The following is a 22363-nucleotide window of genomic DNA, read 5'->3' as shown; positions in this document are numbered from 1 at the left end:
CCGCGCGTAATTAACCCAGATTCTTAATTAGTATACGCAACTTCGTGACCCCGTGGATTTTCCAGCGTCGTTTTCCCCCTGTAAAAGAAACCCTAAAACCTCTGTCTCGTGTGAATTTAACACGTTCAGATTCTCAAAGAGCATATGTAATTATACGAAATTAAAGTCGAGTGACTTTAAAATTTATAAATCTTTCGTTTGTATTGTATACGAGAAACTGAAATAATGAAATTGCTGTTTAAACGTTCAAACGTCGTCGGACCACAATGAAAATGAACAGATTCGATTGAAATTGGCGAACTTCCAGTTGAACGTCGACTGAGATCACGTTTTCTTCGTTCATTCACTGATTTTCATTTTGCTTTTCGTATTTCGGGAAACTCGTGAGACGAATCGTTGAGCTTGTTGGCTTTTACAGGAAATTTCACCCTTTAATTTCACTCTTAACAATCGAATTCGACGTTCTATTATTTTATTTTAATAGACGGGACAAGTCCCATTAGTGTACATAAATGAATTTTACATAATTTTACAAATATTATTTTTTTTATTTATTTGTTAATAAACGGGATTAACCCTTTTGGTATAAAATTTAAGAAAAATCATTTTTAAACGAAAACCTTCGTGCCTATAAAATTATACTGTAAACTAAATGGATGAAAGTTTTGTTATTTATGCTTCTATATTTTTCACGCGTCGATCTTTTCGAAGGATCGATCGTTTCAGGAAAAAATCTGATAACACCGCTCGATGCAACACCACTATGCACCATTATTTTTGCGTAGCCCGATGCAATAGTGTGCATTACTATGCGGTTATGCGGTCATCGAAGCGTGCTGCAACCACGCTCTACGGGCATTCGTCGTGTATCGATCTCGTTTCGATGAAAATAGAACGAAATGCAAAGAAACACGCGGCTACGATGGGATTTTTCTTATTTCAATTCATAGGAACCTTTCGTCGCATTATATCGCAGATCCTATTTTTATATTTGTAAATTGGAAAATTTATTCAAAGAAATTGTCTGCGAAACGAACCTCACTGTTCAGAAATCTCTTATATAATCCCGAGGAGTGCAATCTCGAGACTTCCGTTTCCTTCGAGCAGCAGATCAAATTATCAAGGAGACAAATCGAACGCGAGGCCGGATAATTTTCGATCGTTCAGATTCAATCCGTTCGAGTGTTAGCGTGGACGGAGGAGGGTTTACGTATCGTTTTCGAGGCTCGATGGAAAGTAGAACGGCCTGGATTCGTCCAGGAAGCGGAGCAGTTCCGATAAGACTGCTTCCTCTATGTACAACCACCCCCTCTCCCTGACTAAGGAAATTTATTCGAGGAAGGGGAGGCGTCGGGGTGAGTAGTTTAAAACGATGTCGCTATGTGGGTCAACCTTCTGGAAAAGGGGCCAGGTGTATCGGTTGTTCGAGAAATGCCAGAAAAGGATTTCAACCCTGTTATACATACATTGCGTGCCACCCGACGCCATTCTTATCGCCTAACCCTTCCGCGAAACATTATACCGAGAAAGGGGGGACGAAAAATTTACATGAGAGACATCGGACTGTTTGGACGTAATTTTTGTTTCACGAAATTGATTATTGGAAAAAGAAATTTTTCATTTGGCATTATAAGAGATGGTCTGAATTGTCAAAGGTGATTAGAGATTAGTAGAATACCCTTTTATTATAATTATAATTCAATTTGGAATTAAATTGGAAATAATATGAAGTATAGAAATAAATTAGAATTGTGGCTCTCTCCATGGTCCGCCATTCGAGAGTTAAAAAACGCGTTAGATTAGGAAAAAGAATATAACTATGTAATAACTTGGCATTGGAAATTAATATTAAATTAAAATTTCTAATTAGTGTGGAATTGGCATTGGTATATTAATTACTAATAACCTCTTCTTTTTTGTTGTTTGATAATTGAGGAGAAAATACTTTTACCTAGCACTGATAATTAATAGGAACTTGAACGCGAGCTCGAAATATAATAAAAAGATAAACTTTCCAAGGAAGAGGATAAATTTTGAAAGGTAGGTCGAAATATTCATAGAAATGTCGCCTATTGCAACGGAACAGCCTATTTGTTCATCCCCCTTTCTCGCACATACACAACCCCCTGTAAGCGTGAAAAGGATCCCCGTTGAATCTCGCGAGCTTTTCAGACGATCTCCAGGAAGATTAAATGCGATCATCCTCTTTCCCTTTTCCCTGTGGTGACGCGGCGAAAACCGAGGCTCTTCCCTTCATTTTCGCGGCCCGTTTGTGCCCGTACGAGCTGACGAACTGCAATTTGCATTGTGCCGGATGAAAGTGCGCACAGGAAGCGGTGCGACGTTGCGAAGGAAATGAAACTCCGCCGATTAAGAGAGTGTTTTTCGCCTACTTCAACTATCCTCGTCCTTATTACATTTTTACTGGGTCGCAGAGATATTCAAATGAATTTTAAACCCTCTTTACCTTCGATTCTTATTATTCTTATTTCTCCGCCTAGCCATTCCCTCCATTTGGAAATTAATATTAAATTAGAATTCCTAACTAGTGTGAAATTGGCATTAGTATATTAATTACTAATAACCATTTTTTTTTTTTTCTGTTTGATAATGAAGGGGAAAATACTTTTACATACGCGTGGGTGCTCCTCCTGTCGCACTTAATTTTATTTAAACTTCCCTGCCCTCTTTTCATCCTTTATTTATCAACTTCAAGAAAGGGAAGAAAATTTAAACGTCTCTCTAGACTTTTGTCGGTACAACGGAAATTCGAAGGTTTAATCGTACTTCCGATTTAAACGGATGAGGCTGCAAATGACATAACGCGTAACTCTTTACAATTACATCGATACAAAGCGACAAAGTGATACAAACATGCTTCTTCCGGCGATTGTCCCTACCACGATCATTACACCGTACTACGTGAACAGATTTACAATCGATCCTGATCAATGGCGATCGGGTAACAAGTTTCGTTTTCAGGAAATTAACCCTTTGACAATGAGAATTTTCAGAAAATGAAAATACCTCGCTAGGATGATTCAATGTTTTTCAACGCATGGGGATTCGCAGGATTTTTTTAGAAGAGGGGGCATGATATAAAATATCACTTCTAGATTAAAAAATGTATGCTTTATATTTATACACCTCTTAGAGATACGAGATAGTTCGAAACGAAGGAGACAATAAATGCTGTATTCGACATCCGACTCTTTCTCTATTCGGGGGGGGGGGGCAAGTGCCCCGATTGTCCCCCCTTGCGGACGCTCATGTTTTAACGTCATAATTGAAGAAATTGGGACAAGAAATTGTTTGCAAGTTATTCCGAACTTTGGAATATCCAACAGGACGTATTTACCGTAATCGAGTTACATATTTCTGACCTACATTTCCCGTGAACTTTCCACGAACCGAGAAGCTCCTGACGAGGAGATACAATGGAACGAGGCAAGTTTGAATTCCCAGAAAATTGGTGGATTCAGGTCCGTGGGACAACGTCAGCCTACGGCTCTACGAGTTTCCATTTTCACTCTACCGTGAAATTAATTCAATCCCTGCCTCTTTCCCCCTCGCCGCGTTTTCCCAGTACACGACGAAAGACTCGATTAAGTGGACTTCTCTGGATGGAAAACCTATTCTTCCAGAAATCGTTCAACCTTTCTCCCCTTTAATCGTTTCTATTGTTTCTATTCATCGACGTTTATCGTTTTCATTAGACGATTGGAAAATTTTCAGAGAAAAATAGTTGCAATTCATTTTTCCTAGTATATCAGAGATTAATAATGTCGTCGAGTTGATTTTCTTCTTTTTACCTTTGTCGATGGTCAGCCGTGCGAACGCGAACGCGAACGCGTGCAAATCGAACGACAATCATCGTGGAAACTCGAGCGTGAAGTATGCGAAAACCGTGTGATTACTGTGTAATTAGATGCACGCGTGATTACCTCGATCGTTTTGTCAGCACGGTCTATGATTTAACGTTTAGTTTAACCGTGAAACGATCACGCGTCGAACGACTGGCCTGTGACTGTTTCAGAATATTCAAGAAACGAGACAAAAAGGAAAATAAATGAAACGAAAATGAGAAATATTTTTTAAGTTTTTATTATTTAGATATCGGGGAACTGTAACATTTTAAAACACCTACGCGTATGGATTTTAATATATTAATCATTTGAAAATGAATAATTATGATTAGTTTGGAAAATGAAAAATTAAAGACACCTGGAGGATAACGTATACAGTTATTGACCCTTGTATAATAATTGTCTATTTTCCTAAATTCTATTTGAAACACAAAAGTTTCGAAAATTAAAATAATATAAAGGATAGAAATAAATTAGAATTTTGGCTCTCTCCATGGTCCGCCGTCCGAGTGTTAAATAACGCGTTAAATTATATTTGTTACTCTATTAAGAAAAGGATCAATCGTTGTGCAAGGTTCAACAACTGTTACCCTATCGAGATTCTAACTAGAAGACCATTCCTTCTAACAGAGACTGTTTGATCAACTCATTCAAAGCATCAATTCTCGATAGGAAAACGACCAAGAGAAGGGGTTAACAGCTTCATGATTTTTTCGTTCACCGAACCGTACCATCGTAATTACCTTCTAACTACGACGAACACTGTGAAAGTAGAACTCGTCAACCGTTCTTCCTTTTTTCCTTCGATAATTACTTCGGACGAGTGTCGTTCGCGTTTTAACTGCATCATTTCTCCATTAGAAAGAATCATAGAAACAGTGGTAGACAGATTCGTTCGATTTACTGATATAACAGGTGTCTTTATCATGATGAAAGAATAATAATAAAAATAGTAATTTGGTTTAAATTCGAACAAACTTACGTAAAACTCTTACTCGCTGGTTCGTTCGATCACTCACCTGAAACATAAAAAGAATTCTTCTATTAGTATTAGTTATTAATTATTCATTTGTTAAAAAGAAAAATTAATCCCTAGATTACCCTAAGTTTCACCGATAAAAAATATCTCAACAGAATATTCCAGTGAACAATAAATTAAAAACATTAATTTACTAAAACATTGACATTAATGAAGTTAACGCCCACGGGTTGTATAATTAATAGATAAAAATTATCATTCCAAAGTGTTAAATGAAATGTTAAAGTCATACAAACAGAGTTCATTCGAGTTACATTCCTTCGTTTCGATAATCTCAATTAAAATTCTATTTTATTAAACGAAAGGGAGTTTCGTTTCTGTTTTATCGCGAGACGTAGCTCGTTAATCGTTCGTCGAGCTTTCTCAAATAATGTAAACAAGAGGGTGCTGTTTATCAGAATAAAGAGAAGAAGAGTTGAACGAATGGAAATGCGAAAATACACGATGGAATCAATCTGTTTCTCGCTTCATTTAAGAATTTACCAATGGAAGAGTTTCTAAGTACCGTAGATTAATAAGACATTTAATCTACACCTTGACTGAAATAGTGAAAATTTGCACGTTCACGAGTTCTGGATAAGAGAGACGATATCATTCCATAAAACCATGTTTAACCCTTCAAATGCAAATCCTTTTCGAAAAGGAAACCTCAATTCCGCGTGGCAAAAGGCGAGCTAGCGTATCCCAGCCTCTCGCCGCGCCGTCTCGATCTCTTATTTTTCCAGCTGGAAAAGATGCGATGGAAAATGCACGAGGAAGTATCCGCGATCGGGGTTCTCGAGCGTATTCGAAATTCATCGAAAGAATGTAAATTCGCTTAAGTGAAACGTGCTTTTCTGCTTTCTCTTACACTCGACTAGAATATTTATAATTAACTCATAAATATTCATCCATCGTCGATGAATTATAATAAATTAAGAAAGTCGAATCCTTTCGATAAATCGATATCAAGATTATTTGAAGAAATGGATGAAAGGAAATTAATGGGTCAAGGAAATGTACGCAACGTGTTCAAAGCGCGACAATGACTGTCTCTCTGTGTAAAAGAAACAAACGGTGGCCACCGTTACTGTCGCTTTTAATGTGCCTTTGGAACCGCGCCGGCTGTCACTGAAACTATTCCAACCATTTGTACGTATAATTAAGCCTGGCTTTCCATATCCACCGCTCGTAATGCTTTTAGTTCAGCAACGAAACCTGCTGCTTGCCCAGCTTCATCCATCTTCAAATATCCTAGCTGAAATTTTCCTCTCTCCATACATCTTTGTCTTCTTACAATTTTTCTCTGCAAATTAGTCTAAATTAATAGAGAATAGCAATAGCAGAATACAGAGACGTTGGGTTTCAAAATTGGCTCAGTGTCAAAGTGTTGAAGAATTTTTCAAGAATATTTGAAGTACCAATTTTCACCAACATTCGTACTCCTCGATAAAATATTCTATGTAGCATAGAATATGATGGAGGACGATAACGTTGGTTCGACGAACTCTTGGAGGGGAAAAAAGAAAAGTCAATAGCTGCCGTGCTCTCGTGGGCTGAAGAAAAATAATCCTTTTCTACGTGTGGGTCTGCCAGAAGATGTAGGCGGCAGACAAGTTTGTCTGGATTATTTAAAAAAAAAAAACTGTTTCCGAATTAAGTTCGTTTTAATTATCACGGGAAAAGTTTATCGATTGAACTTTTCCCAAGGGAAAGGGAAAAGATGAATCTAAGAAGAGCGACTAATTTTAGAATAAATGTATTTTTAGGTTACCGCGATAAAAAGAAAATTGAGGGAATAAAATTCGCAGAAAATTCCAATTGCTATTAAACAGAGAAAATCTAATCCTCTGCGACAATTGGCCGTTTGATTAATCCTTATTCGATAACCACTGTCATCGTTTCAACGAATTAACACGACCGGCTAATTAAGCTTCTCTCTATACGAAACAGCTGTTTTGCATTCGCTGGCTGCGAGCCATTCGTTATCGGACCGCCATGCTTCGTCTCATTATACTTTCATTCGAGCCTCGATTTTCTTTTGCACTTCGACCGATCGATTACGTTCCATCTTCATTATCGCGTCTTATTAACCAGTCGATTGATCGTCCAAATTGCGCCGGCCAAATGGAAAGAAAATTCTTTTCAAAAATTACTTCGTAGATACAGTAAACTTGGCAATTCTAAAGAACGGGGAATTATCGAGCGTCTATGATTACTTTAAATAATTAATTATTTCTTAAAACAAGTTAATAATTTTATATTAATAATAAAATGAATTATATTTTATCTATCGTATATACTATTTTTATCAAATTTTTTCATTAATAACAAACAAAAACAAATATATTTATAACAAAATATTTATAAAATAATCTAAATCTTTATTATTTTAATATTTAATGTTAATTATGAAAAAAAAATTTTTTTCACCCAAGTGGATTCGAACCTGGGAACCAAAGATTTGAAGCTCTATACATATAGAATGCATGGAAGAAAGAATTAAAAGGATTAATGAGAGAAAAGCAATCAAGACAAAGATCAATCTAAAGAGCGTGTCAAACTTTTTCTAATAACAATAGAGACACGACCTTATTTCACAATCTTTCACGCGTTCCGAATGGATCAAAGGTGGATTGAGAACGATAGAGCTGCCGCTAGGAAACCCTAGAATCGTCTCAGTCCACCGAACCTATCCTAACGTCGTTGCTCAATTTCCCAGAACAACGGAGAACCGTCGCCGAATGATGCTTTTCGTTTCGAATGGGAAACGTTGCGGCAGACATCTCGATAAATTTCTCAACCTCGAAACAGAACTGGAAATTGATTAACCAGAGAGCCCCGGGGCTAACGTTCATCGAAATTCGATAAATGCTCCTTCTCCAATCTCGAAACGATCGCTTTGTTACAAATAACCAAGTTAAATAAGTTTTCGTTATGATTTTCACCATGCAGATTATTTTCTCCTAATTAGACTTTAAAAGACGAAAAATAACATTAGCGGATTTAATGGGAAAAATTGTCATTTTATTGTTTCTGGAGTTTAGTGTGGTTTGGGGCTTTCAAGAAACTGAAAACTGGGAATTAGAAAATTAGGATTTGGAATTTTGAAAATTGTAAATTAGGCTTTGGAAAATTAGAAAAATTGAAAATTGAAAAGTTGGAAAATGGAATTTGAAAAATTGCAAATTAAAATTTTTTAAATTGAGAAGTGAAGTTTGATAAATTCCAAAATTCGAACTGAAATAGCACAAGAAGAATAAATTACTACAACCCTCGCGAATGATTCCTTTTCAAGGGACAGCCCTTAATAGCGAACAGCAGACACAAACGTGTTGCTGGCCTAAATACCAGCTGGGTTTGACGTTAATTTAACGGCACGAGGGCACATGGGTGGCAGGTGGGCGTTTCAATATGTTCAACCTAGAGAATCCTGCACCTTCGGGCTACTCGAACAAAACGCAAGGTCTTCGTGGTTCCAAATTAATGGAGAGAACAACCCCGAGGGTAATGATGCATCGATGTCTACGGAATGACGCGGAAAATGGTCCGCTGAATACTACTGCCTAATCACGAGATCTTTCAATCGATCGTCTATCAAACTCCATTTCAAAAGGAGTTCTTCTAATTTAGATATTGAAAAAGAAAATTATTTAAAAATAATCGAGGGAGGATGAAAGTTATGAAATATCATGAAACATAAGCAGGGTGATAGAACTTTCGATCGGATAACAGGGAAAGTTCGATTAAAGCGTCGAGTTTCCTTTGCTCGAACCTCCTTCGGGAGTCGGCGAAATGAGGCTCTCTTTAATGGACTTAACGCGCTGACACAATTGCCGGCTAAGGAGACAGGGCGTCGTGTGTCGTCGCGACGAGCCTGGATCCGGGATATGAAGTTCTAACAAGCACGATATATAAGAAACGAGGGGGTGAAATATCGTGTGAAACGCAAAGACACATTCCACAGCCAAATTTTCTTGCAAGTTCCACCATAAATTCTTACCATCTTTATGATGATATTCAGAATAAAATATTGAATCTAACAAATATTAAAAAATGACTCTCAAAAAATTTTACAAATTAAATCAACAATCCTTGAAAGAAAAATAGAATAAAACGAGTGTAATGAAACTTAAATTCTGTGCACGCGTGAACACTTTACATTTAAATTAAAATGAAATCTGAGATTTTAATTAAGCACGAAAGGGATGGAACAACGAACCACGGAGTACCGTGGTTGTTTTATCAAGAAAGCAACCGAATGGAAAGCAACTGGTCTCTCGAAACAGGGTTAGAAAAAACCGTAGCAAAGGCGACGGGGAAAACTCTTCAGATCCCTTCAGACTGGTCCCAGAAAGCGTATGTATACGAAACGAAAGCCGTTCTCTACCTCGAACACCCTCGCGACGTCCCTCGAAGAGGCTGACTCGGAACAAAGGGACGGGTAGCAGAGGTTGACCCGTCGCTTTGCTTCCTTTATCTTGCCAGCAGAGGGGTAAAAGTAGGAATAATGGTGGCACAGTATGCAAAGGAGAGTAGAGACAAAAGAAGAGAAGCGAATCAAAGGGAGACAGCGAGGAAAACTCGCCAGGCTAGTTCTCCTAACTACCACCTTCTTTTTTTCCCTCTTCTTCTTCTGCTCCACTTTTCGAGTTCCCATCCCCCTTCAACCCCTTCGAAGAAGGCACTTGACACGCGTGCTAAGTGTACGGAACCCTCCTTGGCCTCCCTGACCATGTCACAAACCCAGGCCCGTTACAACCCCTTCAGAATCGAGTCATCGATCCTCCTCCTTCTTCTACGTCTCGTCTGGCAGAGACTCTAATCATCATAGTCTAATGAGTCACCTCTTGATTAACATCAACGCGATCAACAGGGTAGTGTCTTCGAGTTAACGAGCACTTCTGACATACATTATTCGTGCCACCTTCGAGATTCAACCGACGCTGATGAAGGGGTTGGAGATGGAACTGGGAGATACAGAGCTGGGTAGAATTTAGAGGGAAAATATGTGTATCAAATATTTGAAATTTTTCATATTTTAATATTTCCTAATTGAAAAGATGCAAGTACCAGGCAGATTCATTTTTATTAATTTTATAGGGACTGAAAAAAAATGTTTAAAAAATTCTTTTTTAATATATAATGAAGTGTGAAATTCTAGAAAAAATGGAGCTGCCTGGTTCTTGTACCCAACCCTTCAATTCTACTTGAAAGTCATAAAATATGTAGCAAAATTTTCTGGAAATTTTATAAAGAAAAATTGTTCAAATATTTAACACGTTGATTGCTATGTATAATAGAACGCGTTAGAGCTCTAATTAATTACGAATGACCCTTCCACGATAATTAAAACGTTCAGGAAACTCTGAAAGAATTTTCCGCACTGAAATTCTTTATAAAATCGAATAAAATGAATTTTTTAAACCGAACGATCTTTCGAACATGATTTATCTGTCGCCAGTGACAATGCAGTCAGAAAGAAGTTCTAATATACCGTTTACGAAGACAAATAGCCTGGCACATATTTTAACAAGATCTCTCGCGTGACAAAAATAGCGAGGAAGCTAGAAAAAAAAAATACAACAGACAGAGAAAATTGATCGAACAAGGGGTGAAATATTGACGAGCAAAAATCGTTCTCGTAAGGGATCGTCTTTTTCCACGTATCAAATCCCCGAAAATAGCGTTCGCCGAAGCAAACGCACGGGTGTGGACTCTGAAACGTTATTCCCGCTGAAAGGGTTCGTGACTACCTTTTATTGACCCCTGGGAGAATCTTCTCCTCGAGAGCTGAATCAGGTTAGCTAGCTGAATAAATTTTCCTGGTGTACAAGATTTCGTTTCGACGACAACCAGTTTCTACCACTGATACGTTTCAGAGAGGGATGAAAATTATTCGGGAGAATTTTGCCCCTCGATAGATAGCTTACAGTAATCTCTTTCACTATATCACCAGCTCCAGCGAGTTTCCATTCACGCTAGTAACGCTTTCCTACTTAGAGACTTTGGAAGGAGCTCTTTCTATACTACCAACTTACTCTAAGAATTTTAACCAGCGATATAGCGAGCATTCGGAACACAAAGACACTCGTATCCTGGCTCCGAAATGAGCGAATTTTCGCATGAAAACTAAAGCTCTCCATTGCCAGAAACTTTAGTTTAAAACCCATTCGGGAAGTTCCCGGGATATAACATCAGCCGAAGTAACAAGCTCCGCTTCTACGGAAGGAAACGAGCCGCGACGGTAACAGAATGTTCACCCTCGTTCCGTGGAATTAGACGGGACACAAGAGTCAGGAAGTGGATGAAGGAAAAAGTGAAAAAAAAAAAAAAAAAGTATATAGGGCATCAGGGTCGTCCTTCAATTCCTACAATTTTCGTCCTCGACCCGACCGAATCCCGCATTAAACGTCCTCCCACCCGTTTCGCCCTTTTTACGCTACTGGCCTGCTTTCGTAAGCCACCGCAAAACCCTGTTCGCATCCCTTTTACCAGCGTATCTAACGAGGATGAGAAGGAAGAAAAAGGATTCGGTGAAACGGAAATCCTCGGATAATCGCTTTTGCATCAGATCGACGCATGGCGCAAAGTTCAAGAAACGGCGGACCATGGAGAGAGCCCCGATACCCTTCTATGCGTTTTGTAATTTTGGCTCGCGATTGACTCAGCCAAAGTTCTTCCACTTTTCAACCAAAAATCTTATTTTTATATGGAACACTATTCGATTCAGGAAGAAAGCAACAGTTCCCTTTTCTCTTCGCAAATGCGAACGAGAGAAGGAAGTCGTCGCGCTATAACATTCCAGCAGGCAAGAAGTTTGCCGGAAATTGAATCGCGTAACTAAGACAGAGCCAGACGCCCGTGACAATAGCAAAGGTACGCTTCTCGACCGATTCAATTTCCAAGTTGCACGTACGAAGAGAAGTTGGTTGCTCGCTTCGTGGACGACAACTTTCACCAATCATAAAGCCGTGAAAGTCTAAACTCGATACTAATATCCATACGATTCGTGTAACGGATGTACTTTGCCTACAATTTCTCTTGCGTAGACTATGATTTTCTACTTTGTTCAAATTTAACACGCGTTTATATTAGTATAACTTCATGACACACCGGGTGCGTCTTATACTTTGAACATAAATGACGCACCATATGCGTCGCTCGCTAAATAACCAACTAGATAACGAATCTCTTATCACGAATGCTTCGTACAGTCAGACATTATCTAAAATTACTCGTTCTACGTGATTCCTACGAGCTTGTCAGTCATTACCATCCACCCAACCTTTCCGCTTAATATGTACGCCCGTATGTCGTACACGACGTAAATGGGTGCAGATTCTATTTACACGACTGCTTCGCGGAAACTCTCACCCTTTCCTCGCTGAAACTAATAACGCAGTTAAACCCGGTTCTCGGTGTACAGGCGACGGTGGCGATGCCGGAACGTTTGGCACAGTTTCTTTCCGTGCGTTTATTGCCATGGAATTTTCACCGTGGAAGAAGCGGCATAGACGTTCTATACATAGTTCCAGCTAGAGTAAATACTTGTGCTCTCGCAATAAACCTTCGTGTTATTGGCAGAACTTACTATTATGCATCGGATTACTGGTTCTCTTTGGCACCATGATGCGTGGTTTATGCGTGGTGTGGGTGGATGTAGTATATGACACACGTGGTGCGTCGTCTATTTTACGGTGTATATGGCATATGACGCATAAGGTGCGTCATCGATATCAAACTCATTCTAGAAACATTACTCCTGATAAAAAATATTAATCAAGACACCAAGAGTGCCAAGTCGCTAATGTACATACTTGCGAATTTTTATCCCTTCGCGCATGAAAATATCCGCGACGGTGAAGTGGTTCTCCTGGCGCCATCGCGTTCAACGAGCTTTCCAGTTTTCGAATGTTAGTCGTTCTTTATCCGGATCCCCTTGTCCGGAACGTGGCTGCGTTTTTATTGAAGGTAGCCGTGTTTACTGGTTAAGCCGAGAGACGAGGGTGGAATACGCAACGGTCTCGCCGGTCGAGGGGGATGAAATTTGTCGGAGGTTTATGACACGGTCGCGAAAACGCGGCTATTTCTGGGTTAAGAGATTCGGTTTTTCCCCCGATGCGCTGCTACGCCCTTCTATTTGCGAGAGACTCGAGTTGCTTGTAAAGCGTCGAGTTCGCGTTGAATTACCTCGTACGATGTTGCTACCACCGTCGAATACGTGTCTCTTTTAGTTAATTTTCGAGCGTTTTCAGTTTGGATTTTATGTTCAGGAGTGTTTTCAGTTTTATTTCGTATCGTTTCAACTCTGATTTTTACGACATTTACGAAATTATTATGAATTCTATATGTTAAGTACAGGACGCACCTGGTGCGTCATTAATACTATCGCATACAGAGTACAGGACGCACGCGGTGTGTCATCGATTAATTTTAAATACACAGTACCTAAGTATCTAAAAATCTAAATACTCAAATGCCTAAATACTTAAATTTAACTTCAATTTTAATTAACTTTCAATACATTTCAACTCCTTTCAAGAAAGTATCCGATTATCCAATTGCTTGAAAATCGTGAGAAAATTCTGAATCGAGCCGATCCACGTAAATAGTAATGATCGGGATAGGTAAGAAGCGGCTAGTCGTATAGAAACAGAAAGGCGTGTTTGCATCGAACGTCAGCAGCGAATGAGTCACAATGAGCCCATACATCGGACAAGATACTATCCGGAAAGCCGCTTTACACGTCTGATGCTGTTTCACGAGGCTGTTTGCTAACAAAAATGCACCTGAACAGTGCGACGTTTTCAACAAAGACCAATTATTTATCGCTACAGGCTGAACGAACAATGAATGCTCGAAACGTTGAATCACTTGGGTGTTAGTCAGAGTTACGTGGCAACCGAAATTACTCTTCCTGTTGCCTTGTGCTTTGCTGTTTAATACAAGAAGCTGTTCGATTTTAATTGAACTTTAGTGAAGTGAAATTCTTTTTGCAGCTACCATTTACAAGGAAAACGAGCGTGCAATAATTATTTTATAATGGCAATTTACTACCACCAATTACCTCCATCAACCTGATCATCGATAATCCTTAATTGACTATTTGTTAGAAAATAATTACCAAGATAATGAACCCTACTTTCTTTAGTATTAATAATGAGCAAGCACTTAGGTTAAATGAAGAAATAAAACGTATTCTGACTAATTACAATTTTAACGTGTCATTCTGACACTGAAGATAATTAAAATTTATAAACTTCAGATTAAAGAACTCGATAATTTATTCAGAATTTCTGACGATCTAAGCTGACAGAACTTCGAGCAAACTATTTAATCCGATTAAAACCGATTTGCAATTCAGTTTCCTCTATTTATTTTATAGAGTTTGATAGTTTGGTAAAAATGATACAAACAGCTGTTCAACCACGTGACTAGATACTTAGCCATTTCTATTTCATTGTTGGACGTAATTGAAAAGCATTGTGCTCGACTTATTACATAACTCGTTTGATTACGTAAGAATTGAGTTTGGTTACGCTTTGAAGGTGAGGAAGAAAAAGGAAAAGGTATACACGTGTGCCGAGGAAATGAGTCAGAATTCGGAAATTCACGGCAATTGTTGAAGGAAGATTTCTATTCTGCATTGACGAAAGGTATTAGAATTCAGAAATAGTGGTGGGAATTATTTAACGTGGTCACTGTCAGAGTTAGGAATAGGTATTTGGGTACTTGGGTGCTTAAAAACCTAGATTCTTAGGTATTTGGATACTTGGGTGCTTTGGAACTTGAGTATGTAGTTAGGCATTTGAATACATGGAGATCTAGATATTTATGTACCTGGATACTTAAATATTTGGGTATTTCAACACCTAAATACTTAAACACATGAGCACATAAATAATCCACGAATGGGTTAAAAGAGAAAGTAACTTGATTTTCTATACGTTCTTTTCTATTTCCTCGACATTTAATGATCATAATCACAGATTCATCGTATAACTGTTATGAAAGAGATTGCGAACTAGGTGAAAAGCAAGCCTGTTTTCTTACTCGAACCTTAAACACGCTCGTTTTTCCTCGACAAATGAAAGCGCGAATGATCGCAATGTTTCATGTGAAAAGATTGCTGTAAAGTGAATTTCTAACTAGAAAATCATATTCTATTTTGCTATAATGTTGAAGTTTAATTCAACAAACAAAATCGTTAATTTTCCATTGAAGCAAACAAGAAATGATTTTCAATCGGGATATTTCGAAACAAAATTCACTGATAATTGAACGTACAATACAGTGTTAATCTGACAAATTTTCAATCAGAAAATCGTACGATCAATTAAAATGTATCACTTTCAACCAATCGTGGATTTATTAAATATAGATATACCAATATTATTTTTACCTCCACTATTTCATCCTGAATAATATATCATTTGGCTTTAATTATTGCTTGATTGTCAGCGCGTTTATTATGACACAAAGGATATTGAGAATTTTAATTGCCTAATTAAACATCTATTGCACGAAGTTATTGATAGCCCCATTTTCCCAGTGAACACTTGAAAAGGAATATTATTTATTTTTCTTGTTTTATAAAATAACTGTGGAATCTAGTATCGTGTATATTTCTAATAGTCATTTCCATTCGTATGTTTAATTTACATTAATTAAATCCAGCCTTGCGTCAGATATTCAAAATTCAAACAAAACTACACCAGCAACTTTCTCTTTATTATATTACACTGTGCTGCACCAGAATTCAAATTCACCACAATTGTTACCCATTTCAAAGAGAATGTTCCAATTCGAAGGAAGATCTGCGTGTGCTTACTAACGAATCCTACACCCCGCTGAATCTCTTCTTTTTTATTATATTACAATTAATGAAAACAAGGGTGGAGGGATATTACAAAATGGAATTGTGTAAAAAATGAATTACAGAATGCACAATTCTATTCTTGCCAATATGAAATTATTTTAACCAAAGTCGATGTAAGACTTCATATATGGGGCGCAAGGATCTTGAAAATTTCTAGACGACGTCGTTTGAAAATGTTTTACGAGAAGGAAAACAAGCGAACCGTCCATGACACGGATGGATTCATAAAAATTGCAACGGACGAGTTTAGAAACTGATCGATGCCGGGAGAAACAATCTTGCTGCTCAACTTCTTCATCTGCTCGACTCTCGATAAAACGTCCAATTGCATTTTTACAAACCGACAAGTGTCTCATATATTTTTTATTTTACGATTTTTTGAAACATCTAAGAATCTGAAAAATCATTTCAAACAGGCAAGAATAAAATGAAACATTTTTTCTTAATTCTTTCAATGTGTTAGTGGCGCGTGTCGCTTTTAACAATGAAAGGGTTAAACTCAGCTACGATTACAACGCAACGAAACCGCTATCAAGTATTGAACTTGATCCAGTCACCAGTGGCTCGTTATTCGCGATGCAAGGTCCGACTTCTAACGAGCCAACACGCGCATGAGTTAATAATTATGCGCTTTTTTTTTTTTCTAACCGTCATGCCTGTTTATCATATCTAAAGTAACGTCGAGAAATCTTACGCACGCCCACTCGCGGTTACCGCAACGCTGGTAATTAACACGTGGGATAATTAATCGTGAATAATCGGAACACGAAGGGCAGTTTCCGTAAAACGTTTCCCTAGTACTATCTTATCTTGTCTAACTTTCTTTTGCATGATTACACAGGTATAGTCCCCGGGGTTGAAAAACTTTAGTCAATTAATTTCTCACACGTGCGCTCGTGAAAATATCAAGTTTTGATTAATAAATTATTGGAAAATTTTATAAATAAAAATTTAAGTAGCTATACGAAAATTGAACAGTTAATTAGCAAGAGGTTAATTAATTAATTAACTTCCCACACGTGTACTCGTGAAAGTGTTAAATTTTGATTAATAAATTTTTGGAAAATTTTAGAAATTAAAACTGAAGTAATTGAAGGGTTAATTAACGAGTGCAGTACAAAAATAGGAAGTGGTTGAAATTTAAGGAACACAACTCGTCTATCGAATACCTAGTCTCAAATGATTCAGAACGCGGTGAATCATCGATGCAGATCGGAGAAAGCTACAAGCAGTTTATATACTTTCCGAATCGAACTATTTCAAGTTGAAGGATCCAGACCATGAAAGATAAACGATACTTCCGTTAACATTAATACACGCCAGAACTGGCAACCTGTCTAGGACTTTCTATCCTCTCGGACCTGCTATATCTCCCTCAAGATTCATGGGCTCGACGTCAGCTTCGATTCCGAGGAATCAGCGAAATAGGACGAACCGCTAGATGCCTGTTACATTTTTGCAGAATCTTTTTCATAGGCCAGTTTCATACAGAAACGTTTCGAAAAAAAATATATAAAACAGACCTACTTTGCATATCTCGTATGCTCATCTTGTATTTTGTACTTCTTTAGAATTCTGAATATTCTTTAGTACACAGAATTTTGTTTTGAAACGATGATTTAGAATCTACATGATAATCCTACATTTTTATTCTACTTATTTGTTTTTTATTATTTAAAGAATATTCAGATTTATGTTTCCGTGTAAGTTTCCAGAAATTCTTTGACAATATTTCATATTGTAATGTAAAATGAAATGGAAAAATATTTTAGAAAAAGAAATAAATAAATGTTAATTCAAATTTTCCCGCGTGAACGTTTATACGCAATTGGTCCGCCCCCGCCCTATATATATAAGGCCCCTTCGCTACACTGTCAGTATCCCCTGGAACGCCAAGGAGTAAAGATGGAAGACCGGGGCATCGCCATTTTTCCCGGGGAAGCCTGATTTGATCTCAAGTGTACAGAATAAAAAATTTGTAAATTTATCTAAGTTTAATAAAGCGTTAAATTTTCCTTTTGTCTCATAATGAAACCTTCCGACCCAGTATCCAGCTCTCGAAATTATTATTCCAAAGCGTGCATACTCGTTGAATAATTTCAACGAGCAGCCGCACAATAGTGCTATGGATCCCGTGTGAATGGCCTGACGGAGAATCGTTCAATTATGCAATAACCATTCGTCCAACTTCGACGGAGGCACGAAACAAAGCTTCTCTATTCAACTGAAATTTTCCTTTTCCAATTTTCCTCTTAACCGATCGTAATCGAACGTCGTAGATTCTGACAGGACAGATCTACGAGGTTAGATATAAAAATTCGACAGGGTAGATTTCGAAAAATCAAAGGGTTAACAAGTTCGAAACCGGGGTAACAGGTGCACCCTTACTTCTGTGATTTATCGAGGGTAGATATACCCAAAACGGACCGAGTATATTAAGATCAAATCCAAACGAATTGTATCGATCTTTCGCGTCATGTCTCTGCGAACATTGCCGGCACTCGAGGCTCTTTCGAAATGCACTTTTGTCCCGGTTGATATGGGAAATCGTTCGAGGACGTGTCATTGCAAAGTTTCGGGGAAAACAAGAGCTGACGCTATCTACGCTCACGCGTGGGAGACGGTGGCACCGTTTCGATGCTGAACAACGTATTGTTTCACGGTTTACAACGATATCAATAATCTTTGCCAGCGAGAATTTCACACAAGAAAATTATTCTATCGCTGCTATGATACGGCACGTGGAACTCTATTTATATCTTACACGACTGTTATTCAAATTCAGGTTTTCCTCGACCTTTTCTAAAAAAATATTATATCCTGATCGTTAAGTTGAACCGTGGGTAATCCCAGAGATGATGAAATGAAAATTACAAATTAAACGTCGAGGAATGAGGTGGAATTGAAAATCACTCACCGTTCGATTTTGTCCATCGTGGTGGGATGCTGCAAGACGGTTTGCTGTCCGGACATTTCGACCACGCATTGTGTACCGAGTTCCAGCTCTGAAACAAAGAAAAATACAATGTTAGTCCAATTGAAAATATAGGAACTTCACGGAATATGAAATGAAAATTTACGTATATGTACGTTCTGGCGATAAGTACCCGTATATATACGCTAATGAGACAAATGTGCAGCGTCTGTACGGATGAGACGCGATCGAACGAGAATCCTTCTAACGGCAAAGGGAAAAAAAAAAAGAAGCGATGAAGCAACGACAGACAAAAGGAGGGATGATCGAAAGAAGCAAGGTACGATACAAGGAAGCCATGCATGTAGTAACGTCTTATGACAGTCGCGAGTCATAACGCTCATAACATTCAACTCAGCGTGCATACGTAATCGTGTAAGGCAGCAAATCCATACTAAACGACCGCTCGCCTTAACTTTATTCAAACGCTCGTCCGGCCGCACAGATCGATCCGAGTAACACATGTGTTCATTCATGACTCACTGATCGCTTCGTACGAACCTTCTTACACTTTGAAATTTTCTACCAACTTCGCTTTTTACCTCCATCCATCGCTATTATCGATCCATTCCTTTACCTCGTTTAACACATTCGCTTGCCACGGTGGGACTCCCGTTCTCGTGCCATTTCATCACAGAAAATTATTACAAAATAATAATTGCGATACGTCGATTTAAAGTTTCAAGTCTCGTGTACGTCACTGTACAAACGTTTTTTCAAAATTTTCAATGTAAAACAAATGATTGTTGATTGTATCGAATGATTGACTGTCAGAAATGAAATAATAACTCTTTGCGATTTAAAGAAAAAATTCATGGCATCGTTTTTTATCGAACATTATCACGAGGAAGAAAATTAATTAGCAGAGGACCCATTGACATTTCCATCGGTGTTCATTGACTGGATGTTCACGCGCGAGCGCGTGTCGTACGCGGCGATTTATCGAGCGTGTCCACGCATAGCGAGTACCGTCTTAGAACTTCTAATTGCTTTTGTTACCGGATGTGTCACCGCTTTGATTGATTATATTAGATGATAGGGAACTTCTTATCCAAGTAATTAGCGAGTGATTGTATATTTCATCGAACGCCAGTGGACGATGGGTGAATTATGGAAAATTATTTATATGGAATTATTCCATGAGTGGACCACGAATGGAACTTGAATTATTTCAATTCTGTCTTAACCCTTCAAGAATAATGAACAATGCTCCACTGATTAAATGGTTCAAGTCTCCTCACCGAAAATAATGCAACAAAAAAAAAGAAGGAAAATTTCCTCCTTAATTTCATTCATTCCTCTTTTTGCATAAGGTTAATGCTCCAGCTCGGTGCAATTAGATATATCTTTTAATTTCGTTGTACCCTCGTAAAATGTCGGTCGACGGTACAGAGGATAAAAAAGGAAATTTTAGAGAATAAAAGGAAAGAAACTTGTTCCAAAGTCTAATTAATTGAAGGAAGCACCAGTTCCTACTCTTTTCGAGGACACAAGAAAGGTATCGAAGCAAACCGTCCAGCGACTAATGAAAATTGAAGAAAGAATTAATGGAACGTGTTAATTGGCTTCTGGAGACACAAACCACCTGTGATGATACTAAAAATGCACAGTTACTTTATTTAACGCTTCCAATATCCTGTGACCCACATAAATATACATCTAAAAGAAAAATATATTTCTGAGGCGAATAATTGCAATTTCCATGATTGCCTCTTATCGATCACCTCATCATTTTCCTTCCAAAGAATTTTCCTCTCAGATTGCTTCGAGAAGCGAACCAAGGATCTCGAGGCATCTTAAGTAAACACGGTTTTCGTTTTCTTCGAATCCATCTGCTGATCCAGGTAGACAGGTGTTTCATACTGGTTTCAGGTCCTCGTTACGCGAGGCACTCGTGGTAGAAATTCGAATATTTTTAACCCTTTGCTAGTCTCAACTGTACTAGATTCTTTATTTTTTAATATTTATATCAGGCCTCCAATGTTAGTTGATATACGTATGAAAATATATCATTCTACGTTTAGAAAGATATTTAAGTGCTCAGTTTTTGCTGTGCCACCGAGTATATACACTGGCTTTAAAAAAATATTCAGGTACAACAAGGTGTATGTACTGTACATAAGGGAAGGCAAAGTAAAGCCTCTTCTCTGGTAAAAAGTAAACGCGTACACACAGGGAAATTGCGGTTCTCTTTTTCAAAGGGTGTGTTTCCATGTCCTTTCTCTATTTCACCCGGGCTTTTTTTTTACAAGCGGTTAAATAGAGTAGCTGCTCTTTGCGAAATACGAAAAGGTATCCATAAGTTTTCATAAAAAATTTCGATCAAAATATGTTTTCTTACTGCAAAAATGAACGACTTGAGAAAAAATGAAATTGATAAATAAATGACCTTAAATAAACTGCTATTTCAAGAAACGATAACGATATCTATGAGTAACCGCAATGATACCAATGATAGAATTATGAATAATATTTGTTATAATTAGTCTGAAAGAGTAGATTTAATATTGAACTTGTGATTTTTCAAAAAATGAATTTTATAAAATGATTCTATGAACATTGAGGGTAATTTTCAACCCTTGGATGATTATATTATTTTTGGTACGTGCTAGCAAAGAATATTCTCTTCCATCTTCAGTTCAAGTGGTGTTATTTTTTAACCCCACTTGAAATGATTCTGGGTTTCAAAGAAAGAAACGCAGACATGCTTCTTGAGAAGGGCTTGAAAATTATCCTAAATTAAATTAAAATTCAGGCTTTCTCCATGGTCCGCCATCCGAGAGTTCAACAGAGTATTTGTTAACAATTCAAAATTTTTCTCTGTTTAAGGAATTTCATTGCAATACTGCTTTTGCAATACGATCGATCGAAGCCTCTTATTACTTTCTGAAGTTGTTGCAATAATTAAAGTATATAGTTGGAGTTCTTGATAACACTCGAGTTTCTTATCAACCAGTAAATTGAGCCTGAACCGCTGTCGCTGTAGCTTCAATTATTAGTAAATTTATTTTTCATTTTCCGAGTACTCTATCATGCCCAATTATTTCTCAATAATTTATCATCTAAATTATTAGGTATACCAATTCATTCGGGGTCTTTTCATTTTAATTGCAACATTTTTTTAATAACTCCTCCACAATATCTATAAATTCGGCAGTCTTTCATCATACCTCAAAGAAAATTGAAACTGAAGTACCGTTCCCGTGAAATCGTTGTTAAAATCAGTTCAGCGAAACTTCCACGAGAAATTATTCACCTGTCGCCTCGTGTATCTATCGAGATATCACGAAATCACTGATAACGGAACGCGTTTATCAGCGACGCTAAAGTATTCCACGTTTTTTCACGATAACCTTTACCTGCTCGATAGACTTAACGGATCTATTGATACGTGGCGCTAACGTGAAATATCATCGTTCTTTTTCGAAATTTCAACGCTAAATATCCGCTCATGCGATATCGCGAGCTTTTTAGAGACGGTAACCGTGTGCCGTAACATTCGATCGTCGCCTATTTACCACGCGATACCGCGTGAACGGCGTCGAACGCGTTAACGAAGGGTGAAGAGAATCGGTAGCTTTGAACCCGCGGAAACCTTCCTCGGAATCCTTGGCCCAGATATT

At 37.9% G+C, this 22363-nt stretch overlaps 1 protein-coding gene across 8 annotated transcripts in view; it reads right to left on the bottom strand.

Annotated features, from left to right (window-relative positions):
* Window positions 1-22363, bottom strand: part of LOC117608427 (Kinesin heavy chain 73) — a 55220-nt gene that overhangs the window by 30055 nt on the left and 2802 nt on the right. For all 8 annotated transcript variants that reach the window (XM_076692568.1, XM_076692574.1, XM_076692570.1 and 5 more), the window contains exon 2: window positions 18684-18771. In XM_076692568.1, coding sequence (XP_076548683.1) covers window positions 18684-18771 — 88 coding nt within the window. The remainder of the gene's footprint in view (window positions 1-18683; window positions 18772-22363) is intronic.

Source organism: Osmia lignaria, chromosome 2 (genome assembly GCF_051020975.1).
Source record: "Osmia lignaria lignaria isolate PbOS001 chromosome 2, iyOsmLign1, whole genome shotgun sequence".
NCBI lineage: Eukaryota > Metazoa > Arthropoda > Insecta > Hymenoptera > Megachilidae > Osmia > Osmia lignaria.
The sequence above is the reverse complement of the archived record's forward strand: the minus strand, read 5'-3'. Positions and strand labels throughout refer to the sequence as shown.